At 38.5% G+C, this 26,104-nt stretch overlaps 1 protein-coding gene across 1 annotated transcript in view; it reads left to right on the forward strand.

Annotated features, from left to right (window-relative positions):
• fras1 (Fraser extracellular matrix complex subunit 1) overlaps positions 1-26,104 on the forward strand; it is a 212,040-nt gene that overhangs the window by 169,210 nt on the left and 16,726 nt on the right. Inside the window, exons 35-55 of the mRNA XM_055039628.1 lie at positions 128-160; positions 815-946; positions 1,042-1,164; positions 2,117-2,364; positions 2,896-3,047; positions 3,818-3,980; positions 6,058-6,190; positions 7,082-7,266; positions 8,109-8,262; positions 10,015-10,278; positions 10,631-10,819; positions 11,572-11,691; positions 12,758-12,937; positions 14,125-14,249; positions 15,943-16,083; positions 16,537-16,764; positions 20,126-20,239; positions 21,641-21,791; positions 23,631-23,790; positions 24,429-24,597; positions 25,215-25,461. Coding sequence (XP_054895603.1) covers positions 128-160; positions 815-946; positions 1,042-1,164; positions 2,117-2,364; positions 2,896-3,047; positions 3,818-3,980; positions 6,058-6,190; positions 7,082-7,266; positions 8,109-8,262; positions 10,015-10,278; positions 10,631-10,819; positions 11,572-11,691; positions 12,758-12,937; positions 14,125-14,249; positions 15,943-16,083; positions 16,537-16,764; positions 20,126-20,239; positions 21,641-21,791; positions 23,631-23,790; positions 24,429-24,597; positions 25,215-25,461 — 3,411 coding nt within the window. The remainder of the gene's footprint in view (positions 1-127; positions 161-814; positions 947-1,041; positions 1,165-2,116; positions 2,365-2,895; positions 3,048-3,817; positions 3,981-6,057; positions 6,191-7,081; positions 7,267-8,108; positions 8,263-10,014; positions 10,279-10,630; positions 10,820-11,571; positions 11,692-12,757; positions 12,938-14,124; positions 14,250-15,942; positions 16,084-16,536; positions 16,765-20,125; positions 20,240-21,640; positions 21,792-23,630; positions 23,791-24,428; positions 24,598-25,214; positions 25,462-26,104) is intronic.

Raw genomic sequence — 26,104 nt, forward strand, 5'->3', positions numbered from 1 at the left:
TAAGCCTTATTGCTGTTTGTTGAGGGATTTTTTGTGCATTGCGACAGCGCCTGAATGCACAGTTAGGGTTTTATTTTTCTTTCATCGCCTTCCAGTTGTAACTTGTTGCTGTGTTTGAACCCGACAGGCCTGCCGGAGTCTCTGAGCGTTTATTTCACAGGTAAATATTCTTCACCCATCTAAAACCTGAAGGAAAGCAGCACGAAGGAGGCACTTTATCCTCATTTTATACAAACAAACGCCTTCTCTTTCACCTCCTCTTATTGTTTATTTCCAGTGTTTATTCTCTCTATTTTAACCTTTTTTGTATTGTTGGATTTGGATGTTTTTAATGACGTCTCCTTTCATTTCCTCTTCGTCTTTATCTTGCACTTCTCTTTTTTATTCTGTTCAGGTTTTCTTGATGTATCTGTATTTTTTCCCTTTTAATCTGATTTTAGTATCTTCTATATTTATTATCTGTTCATCCTTGGATGGGTTTCCTCCCACAGTTCAACAGCCGTTGGGTTCATTTTCTCTTTAAATTGCCTGGTTGCAAACTACAGACTGTAGTTTGATGCACTGTTTCACTGACGTATTGTTTTTCAGGAACAGATTAAAAGCAGTCTTGTCAAACATAAAAACTAGAAAAGTAGATCTAAATATATAGCTGGTACTTGTAATGTCATCCTGTTGTGGAAATTCAAAGCAATTAAACAATAAAAACAGCTAAAATTGCACTTTTTGTTGCAACTCTTTTTAAAAGGATTAGTTGGTTCTTTTTGTTGTTTGTTTTTGCAGATCTTTGTTATATTTTGGGTTTTCTGTGCCTCAGTGTCGGACGGCGAACACACCACTCCTGAGCTGGACTTTGTGATCCTGCTGCTGCCGAACCACCAGCAGCCACCGGTGTTTCAGGTCCTGGACCCGCTGCTGGAAGTCCAACTGGGGGGACAAGCTGCAATCGGTAAGAGACGATGAAAAGCGGAACGATTTCTCTCAGCAGCAGAATCTCTTTGAACGTTTTTTCTCTTGTCTGTTTTTTTTTTTTTTTTTTTGCAGGAGGTCAGCAGCTGGCGGTGAGCGACGCCGACACGGCGCCAGACGACCTGGAGTTCGAGCTGGTTGACGCTCCCATCCATGGAGAGCTGATGAGGACGGACGACAACGTCCGCATGAGTAACGGTAACAAAAACGACCACGAGTTATTGTTTTTTTTGATAAAAAATTGTCAATAATTTCTTTAAATTGATGAAATTGCTAGTTTGGCAGATTATTTCACTTGTAATATGGGAGAAATTTTGACTTATATGAGAATTAATCTGCCAATGGAACAATTAAGGCATTATTGACTTAAAATGAGCTCCCATATGTTGCAGATTTTTTTTTTTTGTAAGTTAGTTTTGTCTCATTTAAACTAATATACTTTCACTAGAAAATGGGCAAAATTACTTTGTGTGATTGTGGCACCTGATGGAACCAGGTGAGTTTCAGTTCAGTCATCAGTGTAGAGATCGGTTTCTGTCAATGGAGCTGAAAATCCCCAAATAACCCAATTTTAGTTTTCTGAAAGACTCTCTGCCCGACTTCCTGTCGAGGCCCACAGCATCACAGATCCTACACTGTAGTTAGCCATGAGGTGATCTGTCAATTATTCATCCTGGAGTTTTATAGCAAATCTTACTGTGATGTTTTTGTTGTTGAAAAGCCAAAAATGAATCTCATCTGACAAAAACACTGCTGATCAGTTGTCAGGCAGTGACCATGGAAACTTCCTGTGTGTTTATCTCGGGTCCAGTTGCTTTAAGCTCTTGTAAATTAAGACAAATCAAGTCTTCCTGGTTGACAGATATAAGGCATGCTCTCTGGTTTTCCTCTATTTAAAGAGTTTCTTGCTAAAATGGAGCTGAATGTCATGCTACAATGGGATATTGCAATTACTAATTAAAAGTTTTTAAACACAAAAGTACTGAAATTAAATGTATACAGTTATTCCTTTTATTGTATTAAATGTTTGTTACTGTAAGGACTCAACATTGTCCTAATTATGACTGCAGGTGACATCGGCATGAGCTTTTCGGTATCAGCCGATTTTCGTCTTTCCCTTCAAGACGTCGTTTCTCGTCTTTCTCTCCAGGCGACACTTTCTCCTTCGCCGACGTCACTCACAGAGTCCTGCTCTACCGGCACGCCGGCCTCTCCGCCCAGGACGACGCCATGTCCTTCTCGGTCAGTGACGGCATCTCCATGGCAACCACGGTGGTGCAGGTGACGGTGCTGGACGGGGCGGGCGACGGGCCGCGGCGCGACCCGGCGGCGACGCTGTCACTGGAAGTGGGCGAGAAAAGCAGCACAGTCATCAGACGCTCACACCTGGCCTACACGGTGAGCGGGAACAGATGCATGCTGGGTAAAAGGTCTTACAAACGCGTCAGGCTTTCAAACAAAGTGCTGAGGAGAAGGGAAGTGGGTCAGCTGTGCTAGCTTGACTATGACAACCGTAACGGGTAGATGTGCTGTGGAACCAGGTGAGTTTCAGTTCAGTTTAAAAAAAAAATTGACCCACTCACCAACATATAATAGCCAACAAAGAGCAAGAAAAAGGTGAATTTTTTTGTTGTTCTTGCTACATTATTTCTCCCTTTGTTGTTTTGCATTGCACTGAAATGATAATACCTGCATCTCCAGGTTTCATTCTGATTATTCACCTGTTTTACCTCAGCGGCGCGGTTATGGATGGCTTCTAAGACAATCGTCTTTTTTGCGAATTTTCCAGATGGGAAATATTACATTTTAGGGGGTCTGTACTTAAAGACAGGAGTTTTTAATGCTTAGAACGTCACTGTTCAGCTCCGTCACATAAAATCCCAACTGAACCCCACTGAGCTGAGAGCCACTGTGTTTTGGTGTGATCAGGACAACACGTCCCTCGATGACCAGATCCACATCCAGCTGGTGTCGGTGCCGATGTACGGCGTCCTGACCAGGACTTCCTCCCAGCAGGAGCCGCAGGAGCTCAGGGAGTATTCCTCCTTCAGCCAGGAGGACGTCAACCTGCACAGGATCAGGTAAGGCAGGGACATTCAGGTGCTGCAGTCACTGATTCATGAAAAGTATTCATAAAAATTGATGAAGTTACTGACGGATTTTAATGGTTTAAATCCACTTTTTCTCAAGTGCTCCTCTGAGCTTCAAAGTTAATACTTTTTACAACGTGGAGTGCATCTCATTAGGATTTCAGTGCAACTTCAGAAGCCCATAAAAGCCTCTGAAGCAGCGCTACCTGAAGAGTAAGGCTGATTTTTAAGGCTATTAAAAAACCCAAAGCAGCCATTATCAAAAAAACAAGAAGCTCTCATCCTAAAGTCAAAAGATTTTACAGGGATAATAATGATCTCTGGTTTTGACGAGGACCGAAGAAGCTCTAATAAAGAAACCTCTTGAAAAGAAGAGATGAGCTGTTTATTCCAGATTGTAGGCGATAAAATGGCGTTAAGGCTTCTTCACGCTGCAGTCATTATTAACTTAAACCAGGAGAGGAAAAAGTACAACTTTTTGTATTTTCCTTCAATCTAATGTTTCTGAAAGACACAAAATGAGACTTGAACTTTTTACTTTCTCAAACTGAGCCTGTGACTATAAACTTAGATATTTAAATATAGATATTTAGAGCAGAAGCTAAGCTAAAGCTGAATAAATATAAATACATTTTGCATGTAAGATAAAAACACTAAAGGAATGTTATTGCATGGCACTTTAAGCAGTAAAATGTTTGTCTCTTGCATGTCGGCCAATTTGTAACTTTCTAATGAAAACCAACCCGGTGCTCCGTGTGCAGGTACGTCACGTCACTGGAGACCGGAAGCCAGCCGGTGACGGACGTCTTCCATTTTGTTGTTCACGACAAAGACAGCAATCGCCTTGACAACCAGATGTGCACAATCACCATCACCGCCACACCCAGACAGCCGCCGGTGGTCACTGTGCAAGGCGGCATCAAGGTAGGCGCGCTCGCTTCCTGTTTTATTCTTTTCCCTTTTCCTTTTTAATTCACTTTAGTTTGTATCACTAGAATTAAATGTTGAGTCATAAAACCTGCTCACATTTTTAGCAGAACAAGCATCTCAGTTGGTAGTTTTTCAGGATTTCTGAAGGGAAGTAAATAATTTGTTGCTATTGTTTTTATTTTAAAATGTGAGTAATACCAAAGTTATCAGCCTGAGGGAGAGGAAAACACATCTGAGTGCATTCATGAATATTATATTAATCCTCAAGGTGAGGTGATGAAATAAGAAATATTGCTGCAACAATTAATTGAGAAGTAAACTCTCAGTTGGAAAGTAATGAAACGTCTGTTTAGTTTACAAAGATGCTTCCCAGAGAGCGTGACAGCGAAACTCTGACTGCATTTCCATTACAAATGTGCAAAAATCTGTGTCAATATTCTGACAATGTTGACAAAAACACAATTTTACAATTGCTGTGTTTTCATTAAATAAGAAATTACTTTAAAATTAGATGTGAATGAGCTTCTTCATGTGATAAATCATTAAAAAAACATGGCTATATTGATTTATAATGTGGGAAAAATGTCTTGTTACAGGTGAAATAATTTGCAAATAGTACTAGTACTTTAACATCATTGTCAATAAATTGTTGACTTAAAACAAGCACTTATATTTTGTAAAAAAAAAAAAAACTTTTAATTTTATTCTTATTTAAAGTGTACTGAGATATTTACACCAGGAACTAGACCAAAATTAATTGGTAATGTTTAGTGTTTTTGCAGTGCATTATTACCCAACCCTAAACAAATAAACACTCACAGATCAGTAAATTCTAATTAACATTTAACACTAGAACCAGAATATATTTCAAATATCCAAAATAAATAAACAAAACAACAGAAACAATAAATATAATTAATTATAAACAAAATAATCCTTCAAAAAAGGGCTGGTTAAGACTGAAGAGTTTTATCATCTAGTTGTACTACTTATAGTGACTGAAAATAATCATCACTGATACTCGAATCATTCACTGAGAAACTTTGGTCTCAAGTTGAGACTTTTATCTCTCAAAGCTTTGCTGTGCTCTTCCTTTCACTCTCTCTGTCTGCGACATTAACTCAACTCTCTGCTGCAGAACCTTGAACATTTCCTTCCGTTCTTATTTACTCTCTGAGTCTAACACGATTTGGCTGTTTGCTGCTTCTGCCTGAATCTGAACTCATTCTTGGTCTTTGTGAGTAGATTCCTGTTTACTTTGCGTCTTCATTAAAAGCCCTGACCTTTAACTTAATGTCTGCTGTCGGAAAACTTTATTTGCTTCCCGACTGGAGTTTCTGTTTTGTGATCCTGCGACCTTCTGACTGCCAGCCCGCCTTTGCATCACACCAGGACTGGACTGTGCAAGCAGCTGCTGTTGTCTTCCTGTTACTTCCAGTTGCATGTTTCCTGACTTTGCAGGATCTTTTTTTGCTTTATTCTCTAAAACTTACCACAAACTGTTTTCACTATCGGTTCCATCGTCCAGTCACTATTTTACTGATAAAAACATTATAAATGTTTCAATAAAATTGTAATTTAAATCACAAATTAAACGATTAATTGACAAGTCAGCTGTAGCTAATGCGCTAACTTGAATTAAATTATATATGACCTTGAAGGAGCGCAACTGTAGGATTTAGTTTTGATATTGTATTTTACATGCTTTATAAATGTGTTTATGTTTATGCCTTGTTCTCCTCTGTCCATGTTTTATTTTCTTCCTCTGTTTCTGGTTTTAAATAAAGTAATTAGTGGGGAAAAAGGAGAGGAAGTGGAACTGCCGTGTAAACAAACTTTGCCCACTTCAAAATAAGAGCATGAATATAAATCTCCACTTGAAGAATAACCCAAATAGAATTTTATTCAACTGAAAGTTCACAAAACTTAAATTAGAATTTATTAAAACACATTCATTTAGGAGAAGCTAAATGTTAGCAAAATGCTAAAGCTGTTTTGGATTAGCATAAATGTTCCCACCATTGTAACTGAAGTGACTCTGTCAGAATGACTCGTTTCCTGGAATCCGCAGGTCCAGGAAGGCGGCCGGGTTCTGCTGTCAACCAATCACATCACAGTATCGGACGTGGAAACGCCGTCCAGCGAGCTGCAGGTTTGGCTCGCCAGCCCTCCCAAATACGGCTTCATCGAAAATACACAAAGAGGCGAGTTCAGTTCACCGGCTGCACAAAGCAACAAATCCAGTCGCTCACGATAATTTCCACGTTTATGTTTGTGTCTCATTCAAACAATCCCGACTAAATGTCCTGGGGGAAAAAAGAGCTGTAGACCAAATGTTCTGATGTTTTATCCTCTGTTCAGGAGAAGAGCAGGTAGGAGAGAATTAAACAGCTGATTTCAGATAAAAACAGACCTGAGAAGTGTACCTCTGTAAGAGAAGGAAGAGGAAATGAAATCAAATCCCGAAACTCATTGGATGTATCGGAGCTCAAGATAAAGGCTCCACAAAGGGGAAGGGAAGCTTTAACAGAGGCAGCCATGCTTGATTATTGAACAGCTATTAGCTTTGCACTCTGACCTCTGTGGAGGAGTAGTAAGAAAAAAAACGACAGAAAACAGAGGAACAGAAATGGAGATTAATTCAAGACCTGCAGGCATCAGCAAACGGTGGGGGAGGGGCAAAAAGATGAAACTGGTGCAGTGAAAGTTAAACCACTCATCCTTCATTTTATTCATCCATCCATTCATTCATTCATAACATGGGAACCATACTTTATCATAAGTGAAATAATCAGCCAATGGCAGTAGAGCTTTTTCCTCAATATAAACAAATTATTAAATTAAAGTAATTTAATATTTCTTGCTGAACAGTTACTTGTAAGTTAGTTTTGTCTTAATTCATGTGCATTAAGATGTTTGTACTAGAAACTAGACCAAAAGTACTGGGTAAGATTTAATGTTTTTGCAGTGTTGATGGACCTTATAAGGACTTCCTGTAAACATGGTGACCGTATTGTTGAAGTGCTTCCCAGTCGGTAATTCTTGTTATTACAGTTCAGCTGTGACAGCTGCGCCTCTGCTTTGTGCCGCTGCAGGTGGCTCAGTGGGCGTCGCGCGCGCCTTGACTCCAGATGTTCCTTTCTCTGTGGAGGATTTGGTTTCTGATCACGTCTTCTACGTCCAGGACAGCCAGCAAATGGCCAGCCAGGATTTCTTCAGCTTCTACATCAGCGACGGATACAGCCAGACGGAGACGTTCACTGTGGAGATCGACATCCAGGTGAAAACTTCCACAGTGCAACAACTGAGACAAACTTACAGGAAAATGTTGCTTTTGGTTGTAAACAACATAAGAAAATTGTTATTTTTTTTTTTTTTGGGGAAAAAAATACTTTCTCTAATCAACTTGATGCTCCCAAATTACAACGCCTGTGGAGTTCCGCCCGTTGCCTAGTAACCTGCCAATTGAACTATAAATTTTTTTAAAATCAACATTAAGAAATATTTTGCTTAAAAGAAGCTCCTAATTTTTGCTGAAAAATTACTTGCAAGTTAATTTTCGTCTTAGTTCAAGTGTTTGCACTAGAAACTACATGGAAGTACTTTGTAAAGTTTAATGTTTTGCAGCGTTAGCCGATCTTTTAAGCTTTTTCACTTTATCATAGATCTTGCTATCGTCTACAAACCTGCACATCTTGAAATGTTGGAAGTTATTGTAATCTATAATGCATCTAATGTAATCTGAGAAACACTTAATGTAAATTAACTATCGCTGCCGTCTTCCATAGAAACCTAATCTGCTTCCTAATCAGTCGGTTAATCCTGTTTCTAGACTCTGCAGTGTGAACGTTTGCAGCAATAAACGGTTTCTGCAGGGGAAAAACAAAATTTGAGCATTTGGAAATATTTTAAAGCTTTTTTTTTCATCTTTAGAGCAAAAAATAACCTGTAAAATTCTGTTAAAATCAAACAGAATTAATCACGGTGAAAAATCTGGAAGCCTCAAACTGATTGTTGAATCTGAATTTCGATTCAGATTCATGATTCAGATTCTGGTGTGTTCATCTCCGTCTCTCCCTCCTTCCTGCCGGGTTTTATCTCCTCATGTTTTCTCTCCTGCAGAGTAAAATCGACTCTGAGTTGACGGTTTCCGTCAGCAGCGTCCACATTGAGGAAAACTCCGGCGTCGTCGTCACCAACTCGTCTCTCAGCGTTCACGACGGCGACACGCCGGAAAACGAACTCGTCTTCACCGTCGTCAGGATCCCAACCTACGGTGAGCGCAGACATAAACAACATAGATTATTAATACGCTTCTTCATTTCAACATAGAAAACCGTAAAAATATAAAAGGATTTAAATGCTGTGGCAGGTTTTAGAAAATACTTTTGTCACGTTTCTACTGCAAATATCTTAATAGACTTTAAGAAAAGTCAGCATACAAATGGAGTTTGTCCCATTTGAACAACCAGTTCAGCAGTTATGTCGAGGTATTTCTACTGTAAATTATTCTGAATGTGATGGAGAAGATCGCGCACACAGAGGGATAAACACATTACTCTCGCTTCCGACACACAGATCGCCTAAAACAAGACAAACACGGCGACGTCTGCAGCCATTCCTCACACACTCTCAAACTGGCTGACCTCTGCAGACTCTTCTCACCGCCCGAAAATGAGTTTTCCTTCTTTCCACAATGCCAAAGCCTGGTGGGCTCAAAGAAATTGCTTCATAAGACAAGACACCGATGACATACTCAGCAATTTATCATCCAGACCAACTTTAGTGCCTAAAATCCTGGAACTGGGTGGGAAACTGACGAGTTGTTGTTTTTTCCTGTCAATCCTCAAGTGTCTTATCTATACATGGCGGTCGTCTCCTGGATTATTCCACCAAAAACTTCTCAATTTGCCGCCTTCCTGGTTTCACCTTCCATCTCTCTCTTAAACTCCACACACACACGCACACACACACCCCGGTGTGAACATTTTGTAATAACACCCCGCCTGCAGTTAAAGCACCGTAAAACAGCCCGTGAAGTCGAGTGTGACGGCGCTGTAAAACCGACGCTGAGGACGACTGATGGGACCGAGCCGGAATCGGTGACTTCATACAAGATGACGAAACCCAGGCAGTTTGTCTTTTTAACAGGCTAACTCTTTATTGTCCTCACTCCAGCGAGCCGCTCAAACAAACGGATTTATCAGAGGGGAACGCTCTCCGGCTGCAAGGGTGCGCCTATTGACTTGAAGACGGATCTTTTCTATGAATGATGTGGAGAATTAGAAATTTCCATCCATCCATTTTCTTTACACCCAGGCGGGGTCACCTGGACAGGTCGGCAGTCTGTCGCAGGGCAACACGGAGACAGACAGGACAAACAACACACACTCATACCTAGGGAGAATTTAGAGAACTCAATTAACCTGACAGTCATGTTTTTGGGCTGTGGGAGGAAGCCGGAGTACCAGGAGAGAACCCATGGTGCACAGGGAAGACCCCAAGCCGGGAATCGAACCCAGAACCTTCTTGCTGCAAGGCAACAGTGCTACCAACTGCGCCACTGTGCAGCCGAATTAAATAAAATAAAAGATCAAAGAAAAATTACTATTTCGCCTGTTAAAAATGAGCTAAAGTCTTGGTTTGATTTGGGAATAAAATTGCAACATTTGTCACGTTTTCAGCTCTATGGTGTCAAACGGCACAAATCTTTTGAAAAACCTGTTCCCCTCCTCACCTGTGGGGGCGCTACATCAATTACTACTGACAAAAATAATCAATAAAGCCAACGCTGAGCACAACTTTCTTCTTCACAAATTAGTGTCAGATTTTAGCAGCTGTAAGATTGTTTTAGTTTTGTTGGTAAAGAAAAATCAGCCGTTTCTCCTGCTAACGCTAGGCTTGCACGTACAAATGTGCCAGGCCTAAATGAAAAAAAAAAATCATTCTAAGTTTGTTTTTGGACATTGTCTGAGTTCAATACTGAAATTATTCCACATTTTAACTGTGTAATCCTGTGTTTCCGCAGGGAAACTTCGCCGGCGGCAGTTCTACTCTCAGCCACTGGAAAACGGGCGCGTCCTCACGCAGGGATCCACCTTCACCTACCAGGACGTTCTGGACCGGCTGCTGGTCTACATGCCCGAAACCGTCAGCGGTGGAGCCGATGAAATGGGCTTCACCCTCACCGACGGCACGCAGACCCAGACGGGCCTGCTGCGGTTCACCATGGACGTCAGGAAGAACGAGGGGCCGCGAATGACCGTCAACAGAGGCCTGCAGCTTCCTGCAGGTGAGAGGGGAGACATTAGGACTACACTGCAAAAACACAACTTTTGTTTCTCTAGCTTTTAGTGTAAATATGTTTGCACACATGAAAAAGACAAACTGAACTAATTTTTTAAAGTATTTTTAGCTGCAAAAACATTCTTTGCTACAAATAATCAAGCGTGCACTAAAGGAATGCTAGGTTTCTGTATTTTATGCCATAAAATATTAATTTTCTTATTTTATAAAGAGAAATTTTTTTGGTATTTTTGATTATATTTCAACCTCCTAAAAATCTGCAGAATGTGTTGATTTTTTTATCCGATTAATCATTGAGAAAAATTGATTAAATTGATGAATGCTCTGTTTTTTTGCAGGAACTTCGTCTAAACTCTCAGAGCAGAACCTGAAGGGCTCAGACATCGACTCGGACAACCTGAAGCTGCGTTACATCCTGACCAAAGACCCGCCGGCGGGGAAACTGCAGCTGTACCGCGGCGGCCACGTGGAGAAGGTTTCTGTCAAAGGTCCGGTTCAGAGCTTCACTCAGGACGACGTCAACAAAGGTGCCAGATTTAAGTTTTATTTTCTGTCTGATTTGTCTCTTTTTACTGTTTTCTGTTTCCTCACCTGTAGCCTGTTTTATGCTGCTTTTTAGTTCAATTTTTTCATTTTATCATAGTTATGCAATATGTAGAAAGAAAAGATCTTGAAGATAATAAAAAAGATTTTTAATTCAGTCGTGGTAGAAATGAATCGCTTTGACTTTTCACTCTGCTTTTGTAAACTTGTTGCCACCAGAAGTTTACTAAAAAGACACAAACAACTTGTTTTTTCCTATGTTTAATGAAACTAAATGGTGGAAAAAAGTGACATTTTCCAAAATATTGTAATTTAGTGAACAAACTTGAAGCCAATATGAATGAATGGAAAAATTAAATACACCTCCTGAAAACCAGCAGTATGCATGTAAAATAATACATTTTTAAAATGATGTATTTCTTTAACTGCTGAGCTCCAGCATGTTTGGTCAGCTGGCTTTACTGCAGTACAATGGCTGTTGGGAAATACAACTGTTTTGTTGTTGTTATCAAAATAAAAGCATGTAAAAAATGATCAGCACTCATTCGTGTTTACACAGAAAAACAAACAAAGTTGTTGGATGCAGGTAAAGCCGGCGCTCCTGATTCGTCTCGCTCGAGCTGAATTTGCTGTAATCAGATGTGATTTAATGATGTGTCGTGGTCACAGCAGTTAGCGCCATGCTTTGATTTGTCATGACAATGGTGGGGCGCATTTTGTTTCTCGTCTCTTGCAGGCCTGCTGCGGTACAGCCATGAGAAAGGCGAGAAAGGAGGCAGCTTGTCTTTCAAGTTCAACCTGGTCGATCCCGAGGGCAACAAACTGATCGACCAGTCGTTCTTCATCAGCGTTCTCGGTGAGGTTTCCTCCGCTCGCCGCCACCTGCAGCTAAAACGAGAAAGAGCTGAACTGTTCTTTCATTTGTTGGAGAAGACAGGGCAATTACTACAGATTTATGCCTTTGTCCTGCGCTCAACACGGAACACAAACCGAATACAAAACGTCCTCAGAGGACTTTTTTTTTAAACTTGGGAGCTGCTGATGCATTTAATTAACGCCGCAAATTATTTTATTGTGTTCATTTGTAAGGAGTATGAGTTGATTTTTGTGTTGTGCTTTGGCTTTTCTGTTTGTAGTTAGTTGTTTGACAGCAACTTGGGGATTGCATTGAATTCAATGCAGTACACTGCAAAAACACAAAATCTTGCAAAGTAATTTTGCAAGATAGAAATAGGAGCTTTTTTAAAGTAAATAATTCATTAATATTAATGAAAAAATACTAGTTATAATGAAATAATCTGGCAGTGGAACTAGTTCTGATAATTTAAGCTGCTGAAAAGTTACTTGTAAGTTAGTTTTGTCTTATTTCAAGACTACGAAGACATTTGCATTTAAAAGTCGACGAACAATACCTTTTTTACAGTGTAGTTACTTGAATATTTCAGATTTCATCTTCCTGGTCTCCAAACTCGAGTTTCAGCTCTTCCTCCTGAGGGTGAAACCTGCTGTGTTTCCGGTGAATCCTCACAGATTTTCTCTTCCTCGCAGCTCAACAGCCTCACCATTTGTTATTTTCTGCCAGCTTTCTGCGCTGTTCCGTTATATTTTTTATGTCAGCAGGGTTTCTGTTCACCTCTCTCCTTTTCACTTTACCTGTTTTGACTTTTTACCCTTTTTCCACATTAATAACGGGTTTGTTGCTCCTTCTGCTGTTAAAGTTCTCTGTTCAAACTGGTCCTTGAAAATGGTTGAATTTAAATGAGGTGTTTTAAAGGTTTGGAAATTTTCAAAATGCAGTTTTGTAATAAAATGCAAGACATTATTTAAAAACAGTAATAAAAAAGAAAATTAAAACTACCTTCTTGATCGGTTACTACTTTTCTCCAGTGAGATGTTTTTCATGCATTTGTCTTCCTCTCCAGAGGATCATCTTCCTCCCTCTGTGGTGGCCAACAAAGGCTTGGTGCTGGATGAAAACTCGGTGAAGAAGCTGACAACGCTGCAGCTGTCAGCCAGCGACCAGGACAGCGAACCGGGCGAACTCGTCTACCGGATCACCAAGCAGACGAGCCTGGGGCAGCTGGAGCATGTTACCAACCCCGGTAGGTGCAGAGGGATACTTAGAGGTGACCTGTTATGCTTCCTACAACAGGCTTGGAGAGGAATATTTGACATTTTTTGCACAAAATCCTTCTTGGAAAATTTGATTATTTGTGTCTTGTTAATTTAAATCCAAATAAGCTGCCTTACCATCCCCCCACACTCTCACACATGAAAATAGCTGCTAACAGAGGCATAATTATACAACCGTGCATCTTTGAAAAGCAAAAGTGGAGTCTCCTGCACAACCAACAAAATAGTAGCAAGTGGTTTCCAAATAGTAAGTCGACAGCAAAACGCTCGTCTTGCTGTCCGTGCCGGAGCTCACCTTTGGTTGCAAGGGTACAGTGCCTATCAAATATTGACACTTGACACCATAAAATCAATCAATTTTTTTCAATCAATATTAAGGATTTATTTACTTAAGACAAGCTCTTACATCTTGCTGAAAAGTTATTTGTACTTTTTTTTTCTTATTGTATCCGCATGTGAAACCAGACCAGAAATACTTCTGTTTTCACAAATTACAAGAGAAAAATCTAAGTATTTGTTGTTAACACATCGGAGGAGTTTGTAGATTCAGCCTCAGTGCAGCTGCAGCTCTCAGCAGGAGCTCAATGGATGCAGCCGCAGCATGATGATGATCCCTCCGTTCTCCGAGCTTCACTTCGCCTCAGAGCCACCAAGCTCCCCCAGATAATCGCTGCTCGCCAATCTGTCATGTTCATGCTAACATGCACAGCTAGCTGACGGCTGCAGTGGAATGACGCCTCAGTGCATGAGAAATGTCAGGATAACCAAACGATCTCTGTCAGTGAATCCGTCCTGCAGCCAGAGACGTCAAAAGACAAATTCATCAACTAAAAATGTCAGATCTGGTTTGTTTGTAAACAGAGGCTCCATACATGCTTCCTCACATTCTGACTTTAATCACAGTTTTCTGTAATTGTTGGCTACGAAATACTATATTTTCTTTTTAATTGTAAAATAGTTTTGTGAAAAAAAACTTATTTTTATCTGCACAACCATCAACAAAACTTAAAATATTTGTATTAAAAAGTCTGATTTCTGCAGACAAAGAGATTAACCATCAGTAGATCTGAAGAAGAAAAACTTGTAAGTTTAAACAAACACAATTTGCATGAATTAATAAATCCGCTAATGATGTTTTAATGTTTCTATTCTCCAGGAACCAGAATCAGTTCCTTCACTCAGGCTGATCTGGCGTCTCGCAGCATCCAGTACGTCCATACCAGCGAAGAAGAAAAGCACGCCGACCAGTTCTCCTTCACCGTGTCCGACGGGACAAACGAGGTAAAAGAGGGGAAGGTGCTGACGAGAAAAGGTTCTTTCCTCTGAAACCATCACTCTGCCTCCACCGTGTTTGACTATAGTATCTTTTTCTTGCATAATGTGTCAAATGTAACAAATGCACACCTTAGAAAAAGTTCTGCTTTTATGTCATCTAGGGCTGTAAACAATTATTTTATTAATCAATTAATCTATCAGTTACTCTGATGATTAATCGAATAAAAACTAGTCCTTTCTTTATCAGCTACTAAAGCAATGCTGTAAAAAAAACACATCTCTAATTTGCGATGAAATACCGACAGCTGCTGGTATTTTACTTTAATTAAGAGACATTGTTTTTTTTACAGTGCAAGTAAAATAATATTTGGAAGAGAAAACGATTGTAGAAACAATTCAGTTTTTTGCTTAAGTAAAAAAAAAACTTGTTTATTGTTTAAAATACAGTGTGATTCACACATTATTTTTAGTTTGAAGTTTAAAAGACAATTTTTGGAACATGATAAAACAGATGAAAAATAAAACATTTCACGTTAACATTCATAACTTAAAAATCAATCTTAAATTGAGGCAACTTTCTGTCTCAAGTTTGAACATATATTTTATTATAAAATAGATCTCCCTATTTTGGTTTTAATTTAGATTTTTTTTACAACTCATTGATCTGCAAATGCATTCATTGTTAGCCAAAATGTATTTCCTTGTGCAACATGCCTGATTTGAGAAACGCCAATTCCATTTTGCAGGATACACACTGATCTACGCACTCAGCTCTTTCTTTTTGCCTCTTTCTGGGCTCTATTTCATCACAGCGACTATAACTTTCTCATTTTCTTCCATCGAATGCTCTTTCATGCTGAACGCAATGGTCAGTGTTTCACTAATCCTGTCATTCACTTGACCTGCAGCAAATATAACTCCGCAGAAGCTGCTCAGGGGTAATAAATTAGCGCATTAGCTTCTCAATCCACATTCACCTCATGCATAAATTTTCCTTGTTAATTCAAATTCATGGAAATCATGAGGAGAAAAGAGAACGTGAGGAACGTCGTTTGCCCTTTAGAGCTAACAGTGTGTGGGAGATTTTTGACTAGTGTAATTGTTCAGTGTCTTTTTCAAAAGTTTTCCTTTCGGTTTTTGGTTCAGCGCCCCCACAGGCGAGGAGGGGAACAGTTTTTTCCCCTCCTCAGTACAGAAAATGTAACAAATGTTGGAATTTTGCTCCCAAATGGATAAGAGGAAATACCATCTAGGGTTGGATATCACCAAAAAATTATGTCACGATATATTTTTTAAATACCTCAACAACAATATCAAAAACCATATTAAATATTTTGTACTTTTTAAAAAATTTGTCCAAACAAATATGTATAAACAAAACAAGTTTTTTTTAAACAGTCACTGGAATGAAAAATATATTCATATACAAATATACACAATATGTTTAGCATGTCAAATAAAATGTAAAATAGATGAATGAATATAAATGCAAACTTATTTTGGCCAACAACAAACAGTCTGAAATCCGGTAGACTCTTTACCAAATACTTTTTTTACTCTTATTCATTTCTCGGCAGCTACTTTTTACTTCCACTTGAGTAAAAATATGTTGACGTTTTGTTGCTCTTGCCTGAGAAGAGTTTTTGTCTTCTTCTGGTTTGGAGCAGTCCGATGTTAGTAAAGCGTTGCTCTCCTGCAGGTTGCTCAGACTTTCTACATCTCCATAAAGCCGGTGGACGACTCGCTGCCGCTGCTGCAGGTTCCTGGCATGAGAGTCCAGGAGGGCGTGAGGAAAACCATCACCGAGTTTGAGCTGAAAGCCACAGATGCAGACACTGAGGTAAAATAATTAACATTTAACGCTATTTACACACCCTGCTAATGTGATTATTTTACTCACCCTCTATTGGGGTCAGCTGAGGATTTTGTGTGATTTGACGTCTCACCAGTAATGTGATTCAGCTTTTTTGTGTCTGTGGAGGACTTTGGGATTAACCAGTGAATCTCCTTTAATGAAATCTATCCAAGCCAGATTAAAACTAAATCCTATTCACAAAATTCAGGGCTACTTTAGGTCAGACGCAGATGGTTTGGGATTAAAATGTTACAAACTCTATGTTGCTTCAACATTTAGTTTAATTTAGCTTAGATCAGAGGTGTCCAAAGTGAGGCTCATTTGTGGCCCTTTATATCAACAAATCAAGAATTGGTGGAGTTCCTTCTACTTCCTGGTGTAATTTTTCTACTGGAAAATCAAAAATACAAAGTGGTTGACATCTGTTTTCTCCTCGAGGCGGAGTTCGTCGTCTTCACCGTCGTCCAGCCTCCCCGCCACGGGACCATCGAGCGCAGCAGCAACGGCCAGCACTACCGGCAGACCGGCACCTTCACCATGGATGACATCTACCAGAACCGCATCAGCTACAACCACGACGGCTCCAACTCGCTCAAAGACCGCTTCACCTTCACCGTGGCCGACGGCACCAACGTCTTCTTCATGGTGGAGGAGGCCAACAAGGAGGTGTGTGTTTCTGTGTGGTGTTTTTATTTGAGTTGGATGATTGAAAAGTTGTGTTTTTGTGTCTGAAGGCTCGTTGGTTTGTCTAGTTTCAGCCAATCAAGTTTATTTGCATAGCACATTTCAGCAACAAGGTAGCTCAAAGTGCTTCATGAAAACACAAGTCTATTCTCTCAATGGAAGGACTTTAACACTGAGCTGGTGTGCTCTGTCTTCCTGGTTTTAGTCAGAACACCAGCAGCAGCGTTCTGGATCTGATTGATTTCTTTTTTTTAGGGAAGGCACTGTTGGTGTAATCAATGTGAGATAAAAGCATGGACGAGTTTCTCTGGATCTTGCTGGTTCATTAATCCTTTAATCCTGGAAATGTTCTTCAGGTGACAGAAGGCCGACTTTGTAACTGTCTCTATGTGGCTCCAAAGTTCCGGTGTAGTTGTAAACTTTTTATGGGTTTTCCAAGAGGAGCAGCTTTCCTAAACTGTGACTCTTTGTTTAAGGAATATTCTTGGAATGCAAAGACTATGGAGCTAAATTGGTGCCATAAAGTTTTTTCTCCATAAAATGTTTTTTTTTTCAGCTGGAAGAAAAACCTGAAAATATTTTTTTATTTAATTTTGAAGTGAAAAAAATTCAACTGGTTTTTTAGATTTAACATTGAAGAAATTTAGTCAGAATCAGACCTTTTTTAGATTTTAAAACCCCTCAAGTTTTATCCCGTGGTATTATCTAAATTCATTTTTATGTATTAAAATTCATCAGAAAAATTTTACCTGCAGGAAAAAAATGGTTTGACTCAACACCACTTGAATGATTAAAGAAGTGTGATTTGATTGGCTCAATTTATTGCTGATTATTTTTGGCTTGTTTGCTGTCAAATTTAAAGTCAAAAAAAGAAAAGAATCACATGCTTTTAACAAAAATTTTTACAAATTCAATCTAAATTTCTGATTTTTTTTCTACCATTACGTGAAGTGGTTGCTTTTCATGTTTTTTCCGTTTTTCAGTCTTTAAATTTTCTATAAGGATTCACAACTGAATGTTAAAAAAGAGACAATTTAGGTCAGAGTGAGAAGTTTTCCTTGTGTGATTCACCAGCAGATTAAAAACATGAAGCGAGATGAGAGTCGATTTATGTGATAAACGCAGAGAGACGCCTCGGGGAAACGGAGCCGAATGCAGATTTGTCATGAATAAGTGCAACATAAAGAGGCCGTTAATCGTCTCGTTGTATCGGTGCCAGTTTCCACGTGTGGATGTTCGTCTCAGCAGGAAGTGTTTTAAACACAGTTATTTTTAACCGTTTTGACTGAATTTCAAACTCCTCTTAGCATATCATACGTTCATGATTCTTCATCAGAACTATTGTCGTATGAGTCAACATATAACAAAACGTTGAATCTTTTTAAATTGTTAAAATTTTAAAAGTCTATGAAACCCCAAGGTAGATTTTTTTAGTTATCTTCTGAACTTAAGTTCACAGCAGGTTTTGATTCTAATTTTTTTTACATGGCTGTTCATAATGCGACTGCAATCAGAAGCAGAAGAATGATTTATTATTTTAAATTAGTATTACCATTTGGCTTCTTTATAGGTTTTACTTGTATTGTTTAGAGAAGCTCATCTAGGGACATGTGCAGAAAATTAGCTTATGCTTAAGGCACCATAATTCAGGCATGTTATCGATTATTAATAATTGCAAAATAAACATCAAGCCTAAAAACATAAAACTGCAACTGATTGAAACAGTTTTTTTTTCTTCTGTGTGTTGAATCCTGAACATATATGTCAATTGTTACGGCAACAAAAGGAAGAAAAAGCGGTGGTTTTGAGTTGTTCCTTTATTGGTTTTTCTGCATTATTTTTCCCACACTGTACTAAATTGTTAGTACCTACATCTCCAGGTTTCATTTCTTCTTCCCTCCAGCCTCGTGCGCATGCTCAAAGTTTCCAGATGTAAACGATAACATGGCCGAGGTCTTTGATAAGCGGACATAGCATCGCACTTGTCTTCCGTTCTTCCCACCGCTTCATTCCTCACCTCTGACGGAAACATTCGCCGCTGTTGACGTCGGCTTTATGGTTGTAGTTATGAGCCAGCCTGGGAGGGATCCACTCCCCTGCTTGTCCCTCTCGCTCCGCGCCCCAGCTCCATCTGTCATCACTAATAGTCTGTGTGTGATTAAACTGAAGGACAGCCAGCAGGTACTGCCCTCATCCAATCACACGCAAACAAACACCTCTCAGGCTTTATTTATTACCTCTCCATCGCCTGGGCGGCGCTCACCTCCACATCCACGCGTCTCCTCCGTTTGGTTTCTGGTGATACTGCTGCTGATGTTCGAGGTGGATTCTCTCCCGCCGGTGCTGCCTTGTTATTAAATATGATATGAATAATGTATAAAGTGGATGAATGGATCCTTCAGTGGCGTGTGTCGATGCTGGCGTGATGACAGGCTGTAAAATCTCTTGTTCTTCTGAGACACAACTGAATAACAAGTGATTCATGTGAGGATTACCCAGATCTGCCGATCGCCACGTGTCAGCAGAGTTGGGCAGGAATTAGTTACATTTACTTGAGTAACTTGTTTGGAAAAGTTTAGAAGTATTTTTACTAAGCTGTACTTTCTAGTTTTACTTGAGTAATTTTATTTTGAGGTATTTCTACTCTTACGTGAGTAAAATTTGTGTATTTTTTTACCCACTGAATGAAAAACAAACATGTTTTAACCAGAAATTCACCAAACACAAACCTGCAATTTGTGATTAAATTTCATGAGTTTTATACTTAAAATACAAAAATTTACACTTTATATTTTGGTCCTTCTGATTATGTAATATTTACCAAATAATTGCTAATTTAATCAGTTACTTGAGTGGACTTTTTGTCAAATACTTTACTCTTACTTGAGTAACTTCTAGGACAGTAAAAATATGAAATGATTAAATTTCATTTTGTGTCCAGTGCATTTTTTTAATCCTGGTGTGTAAATTCATCTCAGCTCAGGAACTAATCATTAGATTAAGATCAAAACTCTTTGATTCTCTGCACCTGAAGGAGACTTTATAAATCTTGAAGTCTGTTTAACTCGTTTATTTACAGCAACACGGGTTTGTCTCTTTTTTCTTCTCCTTTTCCTTTACGACACAAACATGAAGCATATTTGCATAACGCCTCCTCAGCAGCTCAGCTGCCCAATCACAGCTTCTTAAACACTTTTAATGAGAAAAAGAAATAAAAATACTTTCTTAAATATTGTGTAATTTCCCCAATGAGGGACAATTAGGGTCATTTCTATTCTGTGCATCTTGATATCTTTATATTTTCCGAATACTTAAAAGTATTTTCTTTTTTTATGTTTTCCAGATTGTGACAGCTGCTCCTCAGAAGTTTAAAATCGACATTCTTCCGGTTGACGATGGAACGCCGCGGATCGTCACCAACTTGGGATTGCAGTGGCTGGAATACATGAACAACAAGGTACAACAAACTAAAAACAAAGTTTTAAAACCGCTTTCGATGCAAAGAGTGAGTTTCACCCTTGAAATGTTTAAAAACTGAAATGTTTTTATGAGGAAGGAAAGTTTCTAACAATCACTGAAAGAGCAACTCCAAAGCTTTGTGTGAATAATTTCTCACTAATTAAATAGTCTTGTTTTTTTTTTCATTTACTAACTCATAAATATGGAGCAAAACAAAACTTAATTCCCCCACCTGCAGGTGTTTTTCAAAAACTCATCACCAAGTAAAGCCAATTATGCAGCATTACTTTTTGTTTGTTTGAACACTGTTGAAATGTCAATTTTGTGAAATTATTCCTCGCCTGCGCTGTTTGTGTTGCTGCTAATTAAGTCCTCTGTGTTTCATCACTTAGGCAAATTATGAAAATGCTAAACCTCTGCTTCATCTCATTGGTTTTTGAGCAGGAAGCAAATCCTGTTAGCACATATTTGTGCCATTATGAGGTGTTTTTTCAGCTGTAGCTCATGCAAACACACCAGGATGTTGCTGCTGAAGTGTGAAGCTCATATCTAGCGAGTAAATAGCAGCATGTAGCCGAGGTCATGAATAACAGCACTGATCTACAAAGAGGTTTTTTTTAAAATCACTTTTTGCTCTTTTGTGCCGTTATATTCTTATACATATGTCAAAACATTCATCCAGAAAGTGTTTATTAAAGATCAAATACAAACTTTCCCCCCAGCATTTAAAAAAATTCATATCCAACCTGCATTAATATGGGAAATAATATTAATGCTTGCATTTTTTTTCATAGCTTTAAGACATTTTCAGACATTTCTGAAAAAATTTTCAGCATGATTTATTTACTCAGTTTCCCAAAAGTATTAAACTTCAACGTTTTTCTCAGTTTAACTATTTCCAATAGACACCGACAACAGACTTTGACAGAAACCGAAGAAATCAACAATTTCTTGGCCAACAATTGAAGTTGTGGGGAAACATGGAATGTCATTAAAAGGGACCTATTATGCAAAATTCACATTTTGCTGGTATTTGTATGTCCATGTGGGTCTCAACTGCTTCTAAGAACAACCGGAGACATTTTTTGCCCCTGGTTTCATGTTTTTTGGTGTCTGGAAAAGGAGCCGTTTCAAATACCTTCTGATTGTTGTATGTGCTGTGCAATGGTTGCTAGAAAAAAAAGAGTTTTGTTTTTGGCTTATCATCCAGAAACCTCTGGTTACATCATTTGTTGTGCAGGAAGCTCTACTAATGCTTTTCAACTAATGCTTACACTCTCGGCTTTCTATGGCTTTTTGCTCATCCTTTTCTTCAACGTATTCGGTAGTTATTCTAATTTTGTCTTTATAACTTCACGAATGTCCTTCACTGATTCATTCCTGCTTATTTGTTCACCAGGCCACCAATTTAATCACAAAGAAAGAGCTGCTGACGATGGACCCGGACACCGACGACGGACAGCTGGTGTATGAAATCACAGCAGAGCCCAAACACGGATTCCTGGAGAGCAAGCTCAAACCTGGCAACCCTGTCACCACGTTCACACAAGGTAAAGAGAAGTCTGGTTTTCATGTCTCCACTTTGATTGATTTATGAATATTCCATTCTACCTCCAGTTTGACTCAAATCTGTTCTCTCCTAACAATCAAAAATAAAGCAAAAATTTTGTTTTTTCCATTTTAATCACAGCAGAGAAGATATTTAAATGCAATTCTAACCATTTTAATGAACCAGATACGTATTGTAACCATCTAACATAAATTTAGTGAGTTAGAGACCAAGAAATCATGATCTGACATAATTTTGTTATAAAAGTATTACTGATTAAACTTTATGTAACATAAAGCTACATAATTTTTAAAGTGTAAGCAGCAAGACTCGCTAAGAAAGTAATAAGTAGCTTTCTAAGCGAGATATAAGAGCTGATTTAAGTAAATAATTTCTTAATATTGATTTTAACTGGCAGATTATTTAACTTATAACAAGACATTTTTTTATATAAGTGAAATAATCTGTCAATATTATGGAATTATTTGAAAAACATCATATTTGTTACTTATAAGTTTGTTTTGTCTTATTTCAAACGTACTGAGGTATTTGAACTAGAAAATAGGCCAAACTTGGTAATATTTTGACTTTTTGCAGAATAAAAGCTCCATTGATTTACTACAGTTTCATGTTTTATTGCTGCCCCTTTCTCCCTGTCACAGAGTGAACTCATCGTCAGTTTGAGTTGTGAGTTGACGTCCTGATACTTTACAGTTTCTATACTGTGTGACTCTTCATGAACAGAGGTTTAACCCTCTCATCAGGACTTTAGATGATCTTCAACTGCGTCTTTCCTCCAGGTTCCCATGTTTAGCCTGTTAATTTTGACTTTCAATCAGCAGGGTTCTTATTCGGAGCCTGTTGGTGTCATTTTCAGCTGCAGGCTGCAGCCTGGAATCAATTTCAGCCTGTTTTTTATTATGAGATGTTGATCCTTCAGGCCGGAGAGAAACTCCAAGCACTCATTTTAATGTGCTCAGTGTTCAGCTCCGAGTATAAAAAAGCACTTCTCCTGATGATAAGAAACATCCGATGAGTAAATAATCTCCTCTGGGCAAGAATAAATGTTAGTGAATAAGGTGAAAAGGATTTCTGGTGTAAAGTATTTACACACCGGTGTGTGTGTTTGTGTTGCCCTCAGCGTCCTGAAGGTCATTTTAGCGTTTATGCATCTTCATTTGCCGTTAGTTAAGGTTTTATATTTTCTCCGGCCTCCTTTGGGAGGAATCAGTGAGCAGAAAATATCAGCCAGTGTTGATCTTCTTACTCATTTGGACTTGGTAGTAATGGAAAAAAGCCAGAGGAGGCAAATGATAAAGTGATTATTTTGGAGGAAATGCAAAGTTAGTTCCATCTTCATCAGGAAGCCAGAAATACCTGCCAAGAAAGAAATGGAGCCAAATTAGCTGCTATTTCCAGATTTTTCAGATGATATTTGAGTCATCTGCTTAGGAAGTTAAGCAGTCACAATATTTTTGTTTCTTTTTCTGTCCAGTAAAAGCATGAAATTAAAAGCAACAACCTCAGAAATTAGTCACTCCTCAAACTTTAAGGACTTCCATTCATTTATTATTGTTTCACAAATAAACCTATAATCATAAAACTATTTGTTTTTCTCATAAGAGTCAAACTCTCACATTTATTCAGTTTGATCCTAAAGTTATCCACACTGGTATAATCCAAGAGTTCAAGCAGAAAACACAAACAAAATTAAAAATATTCTGATATCTTCTTTATCGGTGCAGGATTGTGTATTTAAAGCTCTCCCATCTCCTTTTTAACCTAAAAATACTCCAAAATCTTGATCAGCTGTTAGTTTTCTCATCTTTCTGCGTTCCAGCTGATATCAATCTGGGTCTGATCCGCTACGTGCTGCGTCAGGAGAACATCCAGGAAACCATGGACACCTTCAAGTTTCTGGTGAAAGACAGCAAACCCAACGTGGTCAGCGACAACCTCTTCCACATCCAGTGGTCTCTGATCAGCTTTGAGCACAAGAGGTACTGCATCACTGAGAAGAGGCAAAAATGCTCCAAAAACACAAAATATCACCAAACATTTGAAGTGCCAGGATTTTTGTTTCAAGTGAATAATTCTAAAAAATTGATTAAAAAGTACTAGATCCAGTGGCAGCAGTGCCAATAAAACATTATTTATTAGTGATGAGTTTTTTCTTCTGATATTTTTGTTCAGAATTGTAATTTCACAACTGAGAGATCTTATCAGCAGCTTAAAGAAGAATCTCATGTTATGTTCAATTTAAAACTTTTGTGAGAAGGTTGAAGTCATTCAAGTGCAATAATTATAGTTGAGTTTTATAAAAACAACAATAATAATGGCTGCAGAAATTAATCTGCTCGATTGAAACCATGAAAACCATTCAGAAGCCGGGAATCAGTTCGTTATAAGTGACACAATCTGCCAGTGGAACTAGTTCTTTTTAATCAATATTAAGGAATTATGTGCTTAAAACAAGCTCCTGTGTCTTGCTAAAATGTCACCTGGAAGCCGTTTTTCTCTCATTTCAAGTGCGCTAAGATATCTGCTCTAGAAACTGAACCAAATTTACTTGGTAAGATTTTGTGTTTTTGCAGTGAAAATGTAAAATACTGTCTCCGTCCCTCTGGTTTGCCCTCAGCTACAACGTGAGCGAGAAAGCCGGAACCGTAGCCGTGACGGTGAAGCGAAGCGGGAACCTCAACCAGTACGCCATCGTCCTCTGTCGCACCGAACAGGGCAGCGCCGTTTCCACCAGCAGCATCGGAACTCGACCCGAACAGCAGGACTATGTGGAATACGCTGGACAGGTTCGCTGTCGAACGAACCAAACTCACAGATTTACATCCACGTCAGGAGCGTCACACTTTTTGTTCTTGTGGGTCAAATTGACAGGTTAACAGTATTCGTAGGCCAAAAAAATAAATAATAGAAATATTAATATTTAATCAAACAATTAGTTATTTTTTTCATTGTACATCGAAAACTTGAAATGATTTTACACATTTTCTGTATTAAAAATATTTAATTTAGTTTTCTAATTTATTTGGGCTTGATTGAGCAAATGTGTTATCAGAAAAATATTTGAGCTTCTCTCTTTCAAAACACTTGTTATGTTTAGCCAAGTTTAATAAATTAAATAAAAACTCTCTTATGTACAGCAAAGTTGGTTTTTCAGAAAAAGTCTGTAAATACACTCAGTTCTGCTGATTATAACAGTTTGGCTGTAAAGAGAAATGCATAAATATTTTTAACTGCAAAAAAAATTATATTGGTAATAATTTCACCCAAATAGAAATAAAAAGTTTGTATCAATCTCAAATGGCAGATGAGGGCCACAAAAAATCACTTAAAGAGCCACAAATGGCCCGCAGGCCGTGCTTTAGACACCCCTTTTTCAAAAACCCTCCTCTTCCGGGTTCTCCAGGTCCAGTTTGACGAACGCGAAGACACCAAGGTTTGCACCATAGTAATCAACGACGACAAGGTGTTTGAGGGGATGGAGAGCTTCCATGTGGAGCTCAGCATGCCGGTGTACGCGCTGCTCGGGGCAAACACGCGCGCCGTCGTCAACATCAACGACACGGAGGACGAGCCAACTCTCCAGTTTGACAAGAAGACTTATCACGTCAATGAAAGCAGCGGCTTCTTCAGCGCCCCCATCGAGAGGAAAGGTAGAGAAAGAAAGAATAACGACTGATTTGATGATTTGGTGATGAATGTAAACAGAGATCGGCCCTGACAGAGTTAGACAGGAAGCTAAATCTGTCGACTCATTATTTCTGGGGAGATTTTCCTTCTAGTGGTTTAAACTTTGGATACTGAGTTTTGCTTTTGTACGTTGACATCACTTTGGCTCACGACATTTGCAGATGATATTGTAATGTTAGTTGAAAATTGGGGAGCAGGTGGAAGAGAATAACAAGCTAAATAAGTAGCCGGCTTGCCAAATGTTTAGATATCAAGTTAATAATTAGTTTGAACAGAAAATGTTTAGCTTGGAAATAAATATTTAATTTTGGGCTAAACAACTTGGTTTGAAAATTAATATTTAGTTTGAAATGAAATGTTTAGCTTCAAAAACGAATATCTTGGAAAATATTATTTGGAACTAAATATTTCATCTTGCTAAATTTGTATATTGGAGCTGAATATTTAGTTTAGAAAATAAATATTTAATTTAAAAATTAAATGTTTAGTTTGGAAAATAAATTTAACTTTGAACTAAATGTTTAGTTAAATTGATATTTCATTCGGAGCCAAATATTTAGCTCAGAAGTAAACATTTAGTTGGGAAATAAATATGTAGTTTGCAAA

The sequence above is a fragment of the Poeciliopsis prolifica genome, unplaced genomic scaffold (genome assembly GCF_027474105.1).
Source record: "Poeciliopsis prolifica strain line A6 unplaced genomic scaffold, Auburn_PproV2 SCAFFOLD014, whole genome shotgun sequence".
Lineage (NCBI taxonomy): Eukaryota > Metazoa > Chordata > Actinopteri > Cyprinodontiformes > Poeciliidae > Poeciliopsis > Poeciliopsis prolifica.